This window comes from Phoenix dactylifera, unplaced genomic scaffold, assembly GCF_009389715.1.
Source record: "Phoenix dactylifera cultivar Barhee BC4 unplaced genomic scaffold, palm_55x_up_171113_PBpolish2nd_filt_p 001328F, whole genome shotgun sequence".
NCBI classification, from domain to species: Eukaryota; Viridiplantae; Streptophyta; class Magnoliopsida; order Arecales; family Arecaceae; genus Phoenix; species Phoenix dactylifera.
Window position 1 is genome coordinate 6,145 of NW_024068658.1, and position 17,812 is coordinate 23,956.

The window sequence follows — 17,812 nt, forward strand, 5'->3', positions numbered from 1 at the left end:
GCTCCCTTTTATAGGCGGGGGTCGGTTTACCTGCGATGTAACAGGGCGAAGCCGTAGTACGGCTCGGCATGTCATTCGGGTCGGCGCACGGTCAGGCGAATCATTGCACTGATGTCGGCGGTGAGGGCGTCGTACAGCCCGAACTAGCACGCTATCAGGCGAATTATTGCATTGGTGTCGGAGGTATGGCCGAGATCAGAGACTTATCATAGTTGACTAGACTCTGCTGGGCTGATTTGCCGTGGAGAGCTGAGAGTCCGTAGATGACAGGAGCCATGCGCATTTATTGTGGAGTAAGCCGGAGATCCGCATTTATTGTGGAGTAAGCCGGAGATCCGCATTTATTGTGGATTAAGCCGGAGATCCGCATTTATTGTGGAGTAAGCCGGAGAGTTGCAGCGACCATGCGCAATAAATGCCAGAGGGGCGTCAGGGTATGGTCCTCGGCCAGACCTCAGAGGCGCACGGCCGTAGTAGGTGGCTGACAAGAGTAGACCTCGAACATCGGGGTTTTTCTTAGGTCGGAGGTCTCGAGGTCGGGCGTTCCGAAGTCGGACGCCGACTTCGGCCGTCCGGGGTCGGAAGTTGTACAGCTTCTTAGGGGCATTTATGTCATTTGGAAAAAAATCTTATTCCCCCCTCCCCCCCCCCCCCCCCCAACAATTTATACTCTTCTTTCTTTTGGTTTTTGTTTTAAAGGAAGTCAAGCATCTTAACGAGCATTTGGCTCTCAGTATTTTACAGAAATAAAGTCAGCATGCACTGATCATTTCACCACTACATGTCAACATTCTTCATACACACTGAAACTGTAAGATCTTTTTGGCTTTCATTGCAACTATCGAATCATCGATCTAATGATTGTCAAGCAGAAGTCCAAAACTCGGATATAACAAATTATTGTTAACCGAAGACCTACAAACATTCTGCTGTGTTGGTGGCTCAGCTTTTCTTAGATGAGAACACAGCTTGCGCTGTGCACATTGGACCACAGGAGTGCCAGTAACCGTTACTAGAGTAGGTAGGAAGCAACGGATTGTTATGATGACCATCCATTTCTATTATTTGATTTCTATGTAACTAGATAATCACATTCTTATTTTTGGCTGGTGTACTTGCTTCTTTTAGAGAGCAAGAACTAAAATCAAGAGGGTACATTTATTACGGAGAAGAATATCTACAGAATAATGGATAGTGGAGGTGGACAATGGAGAGACAAACAGATGAAGTGCAACTCAGGAGTTTGGGTTTGATGTTAGGATAGATGTTAAAAATATATGATGGGCATTTATAACCTCGAACAGAAGATAAAAAAGCTATCATATCTGGTTTAAACTACAAGCTTATGACCAAAGCTATTTTCTGACTAATCTGCATCATTGAACAATGTGAAGGGTCCTAGCTAGGATGCTGATGATGTATGGCTGTACACCAAGAAACCCTCGCCTTTGCAACTTAACTAATCTTCTTCATATTTTCATTCAATTTCTCTTGTTGTGCCGCGGCAGGATAGATTGGAGGTATACTGTGGAACAATAATTCCATTATTGGCAATAACCCATAATTCTTGAGACTAAAAATATGTCCTCATTTTCATGCATCAAAATCATAATTTTTACCACCAAAATAGGGATAGGGATAGGGATTGATGGGTAGATCTTTGGCTAGACATGCGGTAAAATTGGAGGGTAATGCAAGGAATTTTCAGAATAGATTGAGCCCTACGAGCAATAACGATGGATCTTGGGCTTGGATGCCGCTATTAGAGTGGGTAAATAGATGCTATGCTATTCGTATATTGGTTTGGGTAGGTTGGTCAGCAGATAAACTGGTTAATATTGTATTGCAGTCTAGAGAGAGTTGTAAAGCAAAAAGAATGGACAATGAGAAGAAAGGCTAGAATAAAAAAAAAATTATTGTAGAAGCACTCGATCCCATATAGGTGTAACAATCCAGGACCGCATCCAAAAAGTCAAGTCGGAAGGTATTATTTAGATTTCTCGGTCCTGTATACACGGATTCTCACATACTTTCCTCATTTAAGTATTGACATCCTTGTCAGACTAAGAATCTAAATTCATTCAAATCTGGTCGCAAGTACTACAATCAACCATGGTCAACCTTAATGAGCTCATGTTGTAGTATCCTCTAGTCCACATAGGCCATAAACCTGATATACTCTGATACCATTTATAACAATTCAGAATCTCACCTAAAATAGCTAGCTGGAAGGTACCTTTTAGGTTTTTTAGTCCTATATAAGCACTCAAGACTTCCTCGGCGAATAACCGATTTGGGATTAAATATATGCTCGCACGGATCCTCACATACTCTTTTTGTTTAAATCTTGATGTCCTTGTTAGGCTAAGAATCTAAATTCATTTAAACCTGGTCGCAAGCATTATAATCAGCCTGTGGTCAACCTCAATGAGCCTATGCTATAGTATCATCTAGTCCACATGGGCCATGGATCAGATATGTTATGATACCATTTATAACAACCTAGGATCTCACCTAAAATAGCTAGCTAGAAGGTACCTTTTAGGTTTCTTAGTCCTGTATGGGCTCGTTTGGTTTACGAGAAAAGAAGGGGGGAAAGTGTGGTCAACGGGAAAGTAATAAGATACCTCTTGTTTGGTTGGAGTTTTCAAAGAAGAAAGACGGAAAAGTTGTATTCCTTTGGGAATATAATTCCCACATTTCATGAGAAAGTTTTTTTCATGAGAAACTTGGGAAAGTTACTTTTCCATGAAATGCGAATCACTCCATTTTTACTTTTTTCCAAAAAGGCCCTTCAACATTAAAGAAGCATTAAAGATGCATTAAAGATCTAATTTTTATTAAGGGCATAATATGAATTATACATAACTTTTCTAGGAAAGTGGATGGCCAACCAAACATAAGCACTTTAGAAATTTGTCACTTTTCCATGGTCAACCAAACATGCCAAAAGTACTTTCCTAAGCATCCTCTTCCTAGGAATTTGTTTCCCAAGAATCATATTCCTAGGAGGGAAAATGCTTCTCGCGAACCAAACAAGCTCTATAAGTACCCAAAATCTTCTCGGCGAATAACCAATGTGGGATTAAATATATGCCCATATAGGTTCTCACATACTCTCTCTGTTCAAGCCCTAACATTCTCATCAGGTAAAGGATTCAAATCCATTCAAATCTAAACAGCACCACGATCAACCCGTGGTCAACCTCAATGAGCTCATGCTACATGTACTCTAGTCCACATGGGCTATGGGCCGGGTTTGCTCTGATACCATTTTTAGCAACCTAGGACCTTACCTAAAAAAGCTAGCCACAAGGTATTATTTAGGTTTCTCAGTCCTATATATACGAATCCTCACATACTCTCCCCATTGAAACTCTGACATTCTCGTCAAGTTAAAAATCCAAATCTATTCAAATCTGGTCGCAAGTATCACAATCGGCCCGTGGTCAACCTTAATGAGCCTATGATGTAGTATTCTTTAATCCACATGGGCCATGAACCACATCTGCTCTGATACCTTTATAACAATCCAGGATCATCCCTAAAATAACTAGCCGAAAAGTACTTTTGGGGTTTTTTAGTTTTGCATAAGTATCCAAAATCTTTTTAGCGAATAACTAATGTGGAACTAAATACATACATGCACGGGTCTTTACAATAGATTAGCAGCGGCTTTTCTGGTTCACTTCAAATAGGACACCTCGTGCCTATTTTCATGCATGAGGGTTTGGGTTGTCTTTCGCCCAAAAGAATGAATATTTTTTTTTCGCAATTTCGACTATTGGATAGTGCTATGAACAAATCTCAAAGTACTCTAAATATCTATCTATCTATCTGCATAGATCTTAAAGCAACTATTATACAAACAAATGATGGATTGAAAACCAAAAATTCTTTCGCACGAAGTATACAGCAACTCTAGATATGAGTTATAGAGGCGGCAATTGGATATTTGGATCAGATCAGACCCAACGAGGGCCGAATTGGGTGCGAGACCGATCAAAAAATTGGGAACCATACAATTTGGTCCCTAAAGCAAAATTATCGTAGCGATTCTTGTCGATGCGTAGGTTGGAATTTCAAAGAGACGAGCCATCATGAATGCGAAAGGAAGTTTCGAGGAAAGTTCGTGGTCGTGCATCGTTCTCTTTTCTTTTTTTTTATTTAAACATCTGTCATCCCTCTTTTTTTTTTTTTTTTTTTTTGGTACAAAATAGGAGGGGAGGGGGAGGGACCAGCCCACCCGCGTAGCAGCCCCATTACTGAGCCCCCCTTCCACTAGGAAATGTTCGATACAGGTCGCAGGTTTCGCGTACCTTTCCCGACCCGTGGGCTCACCCCACTGGGTTCACCGCCTCACGTGTGGGTACGTCACCCCAGTGCCACCTTGGTACAAGTGGAAGGAAAGCATAACCGCCAACAAGCCAGCCGAGCGTGGGGCATCCGGTCCTCTAATTTAATCGACGCCCGTGCGTTTCGAATCCGGACAACTTGGACGGAATTATCGCCCCCTTACCATCAGGCTACTACCTTGGTGGCTCTGTCATCCCCTTTGAGAGCCTAGCTGAGGCCCAGTAAAAAACTATTTCTTTCCGCGTTGGATGATAAGGAAATCAACTTCAGTGACGTGGTTAGGTCGTCTTTCTAGGAGCCCTTTTGGCCGTTTTCAGACTTTTTCTGCTGGTGGTGCCCGCATACGTCTTGTCACCTTGAGTTAAACAGCACGCCAAGTGTTTTTTAAGAAGTTTTCAGACTTTTTCTGCTGGTGGTGCCCGCATACGTCTTGTCACCTTGAGTTAAACAGCACGCCAAGTGTTTTTTAAGAAGTTAGCAACAATTTTTAATATAATATTTTTAATCCATAGTGACTAAAACTATAATATTTTAAAAATTACAGTCTTTGTAACTCCAATTGCTGCCCACTTTTTCTGAATTTAAAATAACTAGTATACTACTTTCTAACTTTTTTTATACAAGCAAATACTTCACAAGAGGAAAGACACCGCCAAAAAACAATATTCTTCCTTCCGATTTGTTTTTTGTTGAGAAGTTATCGTTCCTGGCCGGCGACGGGAAGAAATGTCTTCATGGAGGACACCGAAGATGCAATTGGTTGGCAATCCTAAATAAAATAAGAATTCAAATTAAAATAAATTAAAATTAAAATTAAAATAATTATATTTTCCGATATGTTTGATTTATTGGTGGAATCAAAATCACAATCAAAATTAAATCAAATAATAAAAAAAATTTAGATTAAATTTTAAAATTAAAATATGTTTGTTTTTATTGAAATTAGAATAGAAATAATTTTTTTTCAACCAAATAATTAAGATGGGAGTTACTTATTTTCGTTTCTATCCCACGTCCAGTTCCTACCAGCCAAACATCTCTGGATAATTTTATCTAAAATACATGTAATCATAGCCCTAATTGTTTGATGACGTGACAACAATTTAGTTTGGTAAGATAGGACTGAAATTACTGGTGGTTGTAATACTGTAGTTACTACAGGCAGAGCAGTTGATTAAACAAACATTGGGACCACTACTAATTAACCTTTCCGTTCACATCAAAGCATGGGAGGGGAAAGAATAAAAAAAAGCTACGACAGCACCGATAGATCTAGTGGAAAGAGGTACAGTTTACGATAACACAAAGCCAAAAATTATAATTAGCCTACAAAGCTATCATAAATAAAATATAATAAAAGTGTCCAATTCGCTCATCCATTAAGTAACGAAAGAAATACTGTTTCAGAGCATCTAAATCTAAATATAAATACCAAAATTTATATTTCTCAAAATTTAAAAAGTCACTAACCATAAATTTATAGTCAATTAAAGAACTAAAATTTTGTCACAAAATTACCAAGCTTGCTAGTCGAACTCCAAGTCTAGACCATCCCTCATTTCTAGTAACCCTATTCATCTAAAAAAAATAAAAATAAAAATATGTGAGCTACACAGCTCAGTAAGCAAAATATATACTATTTTACCTGATTCAGCATAAGTTTTTCTATGACACTGCATTATTTAAAAAATTAATAAATATTATGAAAATAAAGTATTTTATAGTACAATATGATAAAACAAGTCATAAAACAAATCACGTATGTCCAAATCATCAATATTTCACAAATTTGGCTCCAAGTTGATATTGCAAGCAAATTTATAAATCAATCTTTTGCTATTTAACTACATCATAATTCAAAATATTTTTCACAAATATTCGTGCTAAGGTCACTTTATACTTGTGACATGGCCCATGTTCGTAATCGACAAAGTATTAGATTTTGTATGACAATTTTATACCTACAAGTAGGGTCTATGTTCGTCCGGATGCTAGCTCCAGATGTCGACCTTGCCTAATTCTAGAGTTCACACATAGCTATTAGAGAGCCTTTGAAATAATCATATCTTTTTTATAAAAAAATATACATAAGTAGATGAAAAAATACTAAATGGCATGATAAAATTTGTGCTTCATATGTATGCTATTTTTAATAAAAGCATACATGGAACCACTTTTTTATAGTAAAGTATGATTTTCATAATACATATATTGATCTATAATTTTAAGAAAAATATAATATATTCACTAGCAAACCATACACATGAAAAATATGATAATTTGAGAAATAATGAGTATAAGATCTACTTATCTCTTCTGCCTTAGACTGTCAAAAACAAACTTCACTAGGCAAACCCGCTAAACCTATTTAAAATATTAAAAACAAAATTAATTTCAAAAAAGGGGATGTTTGACCGAGCGTACAGTAGTTTCGAGTGGGTCAAGTCTAAGCGATTCAATCAATGAATCATGGGGCTTAGACTCGATTAAGGCCAAAATTGTTCGATAGGGTTTATCATTAGTGGGTTCCAGAGACACTCAATAGGGCCAAGGGTGATTGGTCTGACAAATTGCCCAAGCATCAGGGTGGTTCTGGACATCTTAGCAGGGGTCAACTCGGGTCCTTGACAGGGGCATGAGATCCGTCATTAACATCCATAGGTTTACTAGAGAGAGAAAGAGGGTGCCCAAGCACCATGGTGGTTCAGGACATCTTAGCGGGAGTCAACTCGGGTCCTTGAGACAGGGGCATGAGATCCGTCATTAACATCCATAGGTTTACTAGAGAGAGAAAGAGGGTGCCCAAGCACCAGGGTGGTTCAGGACATCTTAGCGGGGGTCAACTCGGGTCCTTGAGACAGGGGCATGAGATCCTTCATTAACATCCATAGGTTTACTGGAGAGAGAAAGAGGGAGAAGAGAAAGAAAGAAGAGAAAGGAGAAGAGAAAGAAAGAAGAGAGAGGAGAAGAGAGAGAAAGAAAGGGAGGGTCTTCTCAGTCTTCTCTCTTTTTTTTCTACTTTTTCTTCTTTGACAAAAGAGGGGAAGAAGAAGAGGAAGAGGAGAAAGGAAAGGGTGGTGGTCCTCCGTCGAGGTGGCAATAGGAAGTGGTGGCCGAAAATGGAGAGCAGCTCAAAGTGGAGCCGGGCAACAGAAATCATCCCAAAAATAAGGCGAAACAGGGGGGGTCTTGGCTCAGTGGTTCTCGAGTCCCAACCCACTCGCCGGCGGCCGGGCTCTAGCTTCGGCCATAAGCCAATGCAGAGAAAGGAACAAAGACTTCAGCGATGATTGTCAACGATGGAGTTGGTCAAAAAAGAAAAAAAAATAGGGTCGGCACTCATGATGGAAATTCGGTGGGTTTCTCGGCTGGTAGCAATGTTTCAAGGATTAGAAAGAAGAGGTAAACAAAGAGAAGAAAGGTCCGGGCCTTACCTTAGCTCTAGCAGCCCTAGGTTTCGAATTCCTGGTCGAAGTTGCCGGGGGAGAAGGAAAGAAGACTCCCGGTGAGAGTCTTATGCCTGTTACGTGCAAATGATACACAGGGCTAGCGTGGGCCAAACCCAATCAGGCTAGTTAAGTGGCCAGAGACCGGGCGGGTCTTCACATTGTTTGAGCCCCTAATTCTTATCAGAACTCTTATCGCATGATTCTTTTTCCTCTTTGAGGGTACTAGGAACTCTCCATCTTCCAAATTGGTTTTATTTGAAAGATCTTATTGTTAAGTTCTATGAGAATAGTGCATCAAAATGTTTGAAGAGTAGCTGCTTTCTTGCAGCTAATCTGGTCATGGGCATTGTAATGTATTTGTGGTTCCTTAAAATTCAATGTTATGATATTTCCTTACCTTTAAAAAAGTTTTGCTTCCCCTATATTAAATAATTTTTGTCACGATTGTATAATTCTAATGTAGCTGAAGTTTTTGCCAACAAGCTTGTGTCCTTATTTTCACCGTATGTATGAAATTGCCCATCCCTTGAGCTGTTGATATTCCAGATGACTGTTAAAGAAGGGCTCTCAGAACATTATAACAGCTTTATAATGGTTTCTAGCCATCTACATTATGTATGTAATGTAATACATTCTAGAATAGTCCTAGCTAGCTCACTGGTTGCATATATTTATATTGCAAATACTGCCTCCAAAGTTTCGTGACATATAGATATGGAAGCACAATAAAGTTGCATAACCAAAATTACCTAGCGGCCTCCCCAGCACCATAATTAGATAAAACACAAATAAATATAAATAAAGAAAGAAACGAAGTCATGCTGTAAAATGTAAATGTACCCTATGTAGAGCAATCTCGTTAGCTTATTCATTATCGGTGATGGATATGAGTGCAGAAACCAATGGAGATATAGAAAAGCATACCATGTCAGACCATCAGATAAGCAACTTAAGGTAAATGGAAACATTAGAAACATTTACCAACACAATTGTTAGGAAATGCAAACTAAATAGGAGTGGTAGAAAGTTTATTACTAATTGGGACATTGGGGAGGGAAGCAGGAGGGAGAACAGCTTAGCTGCAACTAGGGAGGGAACTGGTGTTGTTTCCAACTATACTATCCTCAAGGCGAAAACTAATTGCAAACTTTTCGACTAAAGTAAGACTTCATACTTCTTGACGATATCTAAACCTAGTATGATCCTAAAGTTCTTAGACTATATTGTCCCAACACTTCCAGTATGACAAAGCAGCAGAATTGCACTTTTCAAGCTCGAGAGATCATCACAATACCTACGTTCGATGCCAATATATGACTGATGAACTATTGAGGCCTCAATCTTAAATATCTATACTCTTGTTTCTTGAATATTTATACTCTTCTTTCTTTAGACCTCAAGCCTCCGACAGGCTGCCTATCCTCTCATTCTTACATCGCATCAGGGGACCTGATGGTTACTACGTATTAAATTTGCAAACCCCATCAACAAACCATTTTTCTTAGAGGGGGGTTAATTCAACATAAATGCATTCACAAACAAGAGCTATCATAGTTCTAAGCATGGACATTTAAGAAGAAAACTAGGAAAACATCTAAATACAAAACACTTTTACTAAGCGGCTGCCAGCGATAGATGTGAAACTCTTTCAACCTTCTTGATTATTAAATCTCTCTCCTCTTTAAGTTGCTCATCTTCACCTAGACAAACAAAGAAAAATCAGATAAAAGTAAAAAAAAAAAAAAAGGGAAAAGAAAAAGCAACCGTATGACAGCCCATGGTTAGCAAACTAGACAGGTCTCCCTACCTCAATTTACTAGCAATAGTGAAGATAACTGCCCAAGCATAATTACCTTCACTAGTGATGTGGATCACTTAGAAGCGTACAGCGAAAGTTTGCCACCATAAGGCACCGTAAGAATTGCTGACTTAAAAGAATGTATTAAATTCTTTTTACATATGTCCAAGATTAAAATTACTGCATTAAATTCTTTTTACATATGCGTAGATTGATTATACTATTTTCACTTGAGGGCGGTGCTTCAATTTTTCTATCCCAAGTGATATTTAGGTAGAGAGAAACATGAGGAATGTATTTATCAAAGAAGAGGTTACATTAATTGAGGTAAACTCGTAGGCATGGCTCCCTACAAAGATACAGCCGGTGTTCAGATATGAGTGAATAGGGATGGCAATCGGACCAGACCGAACTAAATAAGAGCTCAGATTCAAGACTAATCAAAAAATTGGCAACTTTATAGTTTGGTCCCTTCAACAAAATTATTGTTGTGGTTCTTGTCGACGCGTAAGTTGGAATTTTAAAGAGGCGGGCTATGGTGACAATGCCAAAGGAAGTTTGCGGAAATTTTAAGGTCGGGCTTTTTTTTTTTAACATTTTTTATCTTGTTTTTCTTCTTGAAAACTCTGTTAGAAAATATACCTTTCCTTGTTGGATGATAAGGAAATTCAACTGCCGGCCGGCTGCCACGTCCGCGGTTTTCAGGCTTCTTCTGGTGGCGGTGCCACATCCTGTCACCATGATTTAAATAACACGGTAAGAATCCCAACAGACGCGATGGCTTTTTGTTTTTTTTTTATACAAACAAACGTGAAGACTTGACGGGAGGAAAAGACACCACCAAGAAGCAATATTTTTTCTTCGAATTTTATTTTTAGAAGTTATTCTTCCAAGTAAACGACGGGGAGAAGCATAACAATGGATGACGCCAAAGTTGCATTTGGTTCACAATCCAATATAAAACTAAAATGAAAATCAAAATAAACTAAAATAAAAAAATAAAATAAATATAATTTTTGATATGTTTAGTTCATCGTGGAAATCGAAATCGAAATCAAGAACGAAATTAAATTAAATATTAAAAAAAATTAGATTACATTTTGAAAAATTAAGATATTTTTATTTCTTCTTAAAATAGAAATAAAAATAATTTTTTCTCCCGTCAAATAATAAAAATAAGAGTCATCTATTTCTGTTCCATCAATTGTCCCAGCCAAACATTATCGGATTATCTCGTATAAAATACGCGTAATGGTAGCTCCGATTGCTCGTTGACGTGCCAGAAAATGAGTTTGGTAAGATGGGACGTTGGGACCACTAGTGATTAACCGTTCTGTTCACATCAAGCAGGGAAGGGAAAAGAACAAAAAAGAAAAGCTTCGAGGGAGAGCATTTCCACTGGGTCATGTTCTTTGCCATACGTCAACTCTTCTTCCCAAATCAATCGGAGAGACTCTTTGCAGTCTGGAGAAATGGCTGCCGTGCTTCTCTCACCCTTGCTATCGGTGGTGATTGGGAAGGCAACCGACCATGTTCTCCCACAGTTTGGAGTGATGTGGGGCATCCATGAGAAGCTAAAAAAGCTGGAAAGAAAGCTGTTGGCAATCCAGTCCAAACTTGGAGATGCAGAGGAGCGACAAGTCAAGGATGCGGCTGTGAAGAGCTGGTTGGCAGATCTGAAGGATGCAGCCTACAAAGCAGACGACATCCTGGATGAGTTCAATGTGGAAGCAATGCGGCGGAAGGTAGAGATTCAGATTGATATGACAAAAAAGGTGCGCAGCTTCTTTTCTTTTCATAATCCAGTCTGGTTTCGTTTTAAGATGGGGCGAAAGTTGAATGCTATTGTTGAAGAAATAGAGAAACTAGCAGACGAGGGAAATAAATTTGGTTTCGAGGTCAAAAGCCAACCCCAAAAGAGGGACAGGCCACAAACCCACTCTTATGTTGATGAGTCAGAGGTCATTGGTAGGGAGGAAGATAAAGAAAAAATAGTGAAGTTGTTACTGGATCATGATGACATTAAGCAGAATGTTGCAGTCCTTCCCATAGTTGGGATGGGGGGTTTGGGTAAGACCACACTGGCCCAATTGATTTACAAAGATCAGAGGGTGGAGAAACATTTCCAGCCGCTCATATGGGTCTGTGTGTCGGATGAGTTCCATGTTGAGAAACTTGCTAAAGCAGTAATAGCTTCAGCCACAGGGAAAGAGTGCGAGCTATCAACCATGGAGTTGTTACAACGCCGCCTTCGAGAAGTTGTAAGTGGGAAGAGGTACTTACTTGTATTAGATGATATTTGGAATGAGGAACGGGCAAAGTGGGATCAGCTAAGAACTTTACTTGGAACTGGTGGAGAAGGGAGCAGGATTGTTGTGACCACACGAAGTGAGCTGGCATCGTCGATAATGGGTACCCTCGGCCCTTATCGCCCATCGTATTTGACTGAGGATGACTCCTGGGCATTGTTTAGAAGGAGAGCATTTGAAGGGGGAGCTATCAACCATGGAGTTGTTACAACGCAGCCTTCGAGAAGTTGTAAGTGGGAAGAGGTACTTACTTGTATTAGATGATATTTGGAATGAGGAACGGGCAAAGTGGAACGAGCTAAAAACTTTACTTGGAACTGGTGGAGAAGGGAGTAGGATTGTTGCGACTACACGAAGTGAGCGGGCATCGTCGATAATGGGTACCCTCGGCCCTTATCACCTACCGACTTTGACTGAGGATGATTCTTGGGCATTGTTTAGGAAGATAGCATTCGAAGGGGGAGCCGAAGAGCCTCAAAATCTCGTAAACATCGGCGAGGAGATTGTCAAGAAATGTGGTCGGTTGCCTCTGGCAGTGAAGACACTGGGAGGCTTAATGCATTCCAAGAGCCAGGAAAGGGAATGGTTGTCCGTGAGGGATAGCGAGCTTTGGAATCTGCAGGACGGTGAAGATGGGATCTTGCCAGCACTAAGGTTGAGCTACAGTGATTTGCCTTCCCATTTAAAACAATGCTTTGCTTTTTGTGCCATATTTCCGAAGGATTATGAGATGAAAAAGGATCTGTTGATTCAACTATGGATGGCTAACGGATTCATTCCATCCGATGGAAGAAGGGCGTTGGAGGACAAAGGGCATGAGATTTTTAATGAGTTGGCTTGGCGATCTTTCTTTCAGGATATCAAGGAAGATGAGGATCACGGTGGTCGCGAATACGTCTTTGAACCTTATTATAACACAATATGCAAGATGCATGACCTCATGCACGATCTGGCACAATCCATTATGGGGAACGAATGCCTTAGCAAGCTGGAACCCGCCAGGCGGGAAGATATATCTAAGAAAACCCGTCACTTGGGTGAATCTGATTATTTTACATCGAACTTTCATAGGACCTTGAATAATTATCCAAATATTCGCACTCTCCTGTCCTCCTTACCAAAAGGACCCCATACTAGTATTGCAGTGACTGCGGATTCGTCAAAGCCGAAGTCCTTGAGAGCATTGGATCTACATAATACTACTATCACACAATTGCCTATGGTAATTGGATATTTGAAACATCTGAGATACCTCGACCTCTCTGGTACCCATATTGAAGCATTACCGGATGCCACCAGCACACTTTTCAATCTACAAACTCTGAAACTCTCTAGCTGCTGGAATCTGCGTAAGCTGCCCGAAGACATGAGAAATATGAGTAGCCTGAGGCATCTCTACATTGACAGATGTCCTAATCTGGAGCAGCTACCAACAGGTATCGGGCAATTGAGTAGCCTGCGAACATTGACCAAATACATCGTAGGCAATGATGCTGGAAGGCGTATAGGTGAGTTGAATAGCTTAAATCTCAGTGGCCTTCTAGAGCTGTATAACCTGAGAAATGTGAGGGATGCAGCAGATGCTAAAGAAGCTAATCTTAGTTCCAAACATAACCTTTGCTCATTAATATTATGCTGGGATAGGACTCAGTGGGATGCCCCAGGCTGCTATACAGGAAATACCCATCGTTCTTTCGAAGAAGATGTTTTGCCAGCAGAAAACGCAAAAGAGGTGTTGGAAGCCCTTAGACCTCATGGTGGCTTAAAACTGCTGACAGTATGGCGCTATGGGGGTGGCAGCTTTCCAACGTGGATAATGATGGACACCGTATTGCTACAAAATGTTGTTGAAATTCATCTGGGAGTTTGCACAAGATGCCAACATCTCCCGCCTTTGTGGCAGCTCCCTTCTCTTAAATTTCTCTACTTGTTTAAGATGCATAACGTCAAGCACATTTGCGGTAGCACCATCTACGACAATGCAAGTAATGGCATAGTGCAAGCATTCCCCTTACTGAAAAGACTGGTGTTGCATACGATGCAGAGCTTGGAGAAGTGGTCAGAGTTTAAAGGAACTACAGAGGTCACGTTGGTTTTCCCTCACCTTGCTGAGCTTAAGATCATTGATTGCCCAAATTTGATGACCATGCCAGAGCTACCATCTCTCAAAACTTTAAAAATGGAAGGAACTGATATGCAGTTGGGCTTGATCTATAGTCTGACGACACTCTCTTCCCTTAGAATTCAAGTCTGTAAAACGAGCAATGGTACAGAGTCGCCTCCTCTTGCTGATCAGAAGAAAATGTCTTTCAGGTATTTCAGATCTCTTGAAAATTTATATATTAGTGCACCGGAGGATCTAGCACCATTGCTGGAGGAGGAGGAGGAGACGAGAGGGCTAAGCTCGTCCCTGCATCAGTTGGAGATTAAATGCTGCAATTGGTTTTTCTCACCATCACAGCAGTCATCATCACCTTTGGCGTTTTGGAAGAACCTTACTTCTCTCCAATCTTTGCGCATGATTTCTTGTGATGATCTGGTCTACTGGCCGGAGGCGGAGTTCCGTGGCTTGAACTCAGTGAAGAAGATAGAAATCTCACTTTGCAACATGTTGGTTGGCCCGTCACATTTGCCATTATCCTCGTCATCATCAGGGGACGGAGAGCTCCTACCAAACCTGGAACATCTGCTTATTCAAAGTTGCGACGGTCTGCAGGAATTGCCCAAGTTGCCTGCATCCCTCAGATCATTGACTGTCTTCCACTGCCCCAAATTGAATTCTTTGACGGAAGACCTGCGACTCCTACCAAACCTGGAAGAGCTGGATATTGTCTATTGTGATGGTCTGCTGGAATTGCCCAAGTTGCCTGCTTCCCTCAGATCACTGAATGTTGGCTTCTGCCCCAAAATAAATTTCTTGACGGAAGGCCTGCGACATGCCACCTCTCTTGAGAGTGTCAAAATTTCAAATTGCCCAAGCCTGACTTCTCTACCGGTAGATTTGGGGCACCTAACAGCACTCAAGAAGATGGATATCAACAAGCTTCCTGGCTTGGAATCTTTGCCACAAGGGCTGGGACAGCTTGCTGCACTCGAATGTCTGAGCATCAGCACGTGCAGCAAATTGTCATCTCTGCCAGAAGGGATGCAGGGCCTCACTGCCCTTAAGAAGCTGTCTATTAAACATTGCCCTCGGCTGTCATCACTCCCAGAAGGTCTACAACGACGGCTCCCTGGCCTTCAGCATCTAGAAATTGTAGGGTGCCCCGACCTGGAGAGACAGTGTAAGAGAGGAGGACCATATTGGGACCTTATCTCACGCATCCCCAGTACCAAAATATTATCTGAGAGGAGGTGCAACTTCAGCGCATCCCTTTCTTCCTTTTCTTGCTTTAGAAGACCATCTACAGTTTAATGTCATCCCAGTCCTTTCGAGGTACAATCCCATCTCTCTCTCTCTCACACACACACAAATGAAATAGAAATTAGTGACTGCAATTATTTATGTTCCCTCACATTCTCGTTCCTGCCGAGGAAATCTAGGGGCGAATTTTAGATCAGTTTGTCCATGCTCGCTAAAGTAGCTCCTAGAGGTAAGCAATGGCATCTTCCTGAGATGGCAGCGACACTACACTGTTCACATAAACTATTATACACTAATTCATGATTCTCACAAGTATTTTTCAGGGATAAGAGGTCGAGTCGAAGCTGGAGGGATGCACATTGGAATTTTTCATTTATTTTTTCTCATTTTATTTTTCTCTTGCTATATCAGATGAGCAGAAAATTTAGCTTCAAAATGAATTAAGAGCGTTCATGGTACAAGCAGCTTTCTTGTCGATCATTTCAGCATTCAATCCAGCATCAGGAGAAACGACAAATCCTTTGATAAATTTTTAAATATATCCAAGCCTTCAATGATCAAGTGTCTCCATGTGAATCTTCTTGATACATTTCCTTTTGCTGTTGTTAAGCATTTAAAGGGACACTAGGAAGAGAAAAGCTTAATTCCCTTTTAGAAGATGTCATTTGGCATTTAATGTTGTTTTGATTGTTTTCTCTTAACCTTATTTTATTTGATGTCCTTCGATATATAGATGTTGTGTTTGAAGACTTTGGATGGTACTTCAGCTTCATGCACCAAAAACAATTAAAAGATGGAGATGTACTTTATTAATTATTTCAGCATCCACTTTGGGTGCTCTAACTCTGTTTAAGTAGTATCGTATAAAAGCTATTTGATTGAGCATACTACTGTCACTAGCCTTTTTTTTTTTCTTGTTTGCTTTTATCAGCAAATGTTACTAGTGATGTTTTCTCCCAAGCTTCGGCACTTCTCTGGTTAATCTGGAAGGAGGAAAAAGAATGGAGTTAAAAGAGTATTTTCTTGGAAGAGGGCAGCCATGAAGGCATTGATGTTTTCTTGCCACTCTTTGGCTTTTTTTCTGGGCAGTGAATTGGTAAGCTTCAAGAAAAAGAGAAGATGAATTTCTAGTTATTCGCACCTCTGTTTCTGATCTTGGGCACAGACTGGATAGAGGATCCTAGAGGTAAAATCTAGAGGGTAGATTGCATGACAATTCCTCTTCTTTTTGTGTCTTTTATATGCTATCCCGGAGAGTTACTGTTATATATTCTGTTTTCTTTGGGGGTTGTTTTTATTCCTACACCTCTATTGCATGTAATTCAATTACAAGTTGCAATTAAAAATGCTGCAATTGAAGTAGCTGTTGCCAAAAATATTTCTATTTGATTTTCATAAAAATCCAACAATTTTCTGAATTCCTATACACTATTTCTATTTGTTATATTATTTCTATTTATGTTATGTAAGCCTGCTTAGCTCAGAACTTAGAGCATGATCTACTAAAGTTACCTCCTTGGAAATAATGAACTCCCTTTCTGTTATTATACTATAATAATTATCTTACTATTGTAATAATTATAATAAAATAATAATATTAATATTAAATATTATTAAATTATTATAACAATAATTACTATATTAATTAAATCACTATGAAATAATTTGTCATTATAAATTAGATATATTATTATAATAATAGACGTTTTATGTTAGCTTGCCTTTCTGATGGTAGGGAAGACACATCAAATGCTTGGTATCGTAGCTATATCTTCACCAGGGCAAGTAAACTAACGGTTAATGGCTAACATGTGATATGGTAATTCATAATTGCTACCTCAAAAATGCAAATATTTGTCCTTAGGCCTCTTCTAATATTTCCTTCCTTTCTCATTCAGCATGCTCATGTCATTCTCTTTCTCTTTAATGCACGCCCTATGTTTTCTTCTAATTTTTGCTTAACTGGCCTTTTTGTTTGGAAATGGCAATGCTTTTGGGGCTCTCTTTAATGAAGCTTGGAAGATTTCTTGTTCCAAATCTATGGCAATGTAGGGGGAATCTTCATTCGCTTACAAGTCCTGTTAATTAGTGGTTTGAACCATCCTTCTTTATTCAATTTTTCAGCATGTAAAGAGTCTGTTTTGAAATGTAATGGAGTTGATTTTTTCTCAAAATTTATATGTCCTCATATGTATTAAGTTCAGATAATCTATCATATCATAACCAAGTTCACTTCAATAACTTAATTTTATTCAGAAATGTGTTATGTATCATAAAGTTAAATAATAGGATGTATTAAAATGACTATATGTTTAATTAGATTGGTCTGATGAGGGGGAAATGGGAGTAGATCCTATCATGGGGATTGATGTAGAAGCTTCTTTTCCTTCTATTTTATTGCTTGTGAGGGTAGGACTATGGCCATTAGGTATTATCCCAGCTGGTTTGCCTATCTTCTCATGTTCTAGTGTTGCTCAAAATCATACTCAAAATGACCAGCTGGTATTAAATCAAGCCAGCCAATATCTCGGCCACA

At 39.7% G+C, this 17,812-nt stretch overlaps 1 protein-coding gene and 1 pseudogene across 1 annotated transcript; both read left to right on the plus strand.

The window, feature by feature from the left end:
• The first annotated feature begins 10,993 nt into the window (after window positions 1-10,993).
• LOC103700079 lies at window positions 10,994-14,204 on the plus strand (annotated as a pseudogene).
• On the plus strand, window positions 14,136-16,158 carry LOC120108424 (putative disease resistance protein RGA1). Its single transcript, XM_039122030.1, has 2 exons — window positions 14,136-15,348; window positions 15,688-16,158. Exon 1 carries the CDS (start codon window positions 14,215-14,217, stop codon window positions 15,325-15,327), a length of 1,113 nt encoding a protein of 370 aa, XP_038977958.1. The 5' UTR covers window positions 14,136-14,214; the 3' UTR covers window positions 15,328-15,348; window positions 15,688-16,158.
• Window positions 16,159-17,812: the final 1,654 nt, after the last annotated feature.

Coding starts and splice junctions, on each gene's coding strand:
- LOC120108424 (XM_039122030.1), top strand. CDS start 14,215: ATGTCTTTCAGGTATTTCAGATCTCTTGAAAATTTATATATTAGTGCA.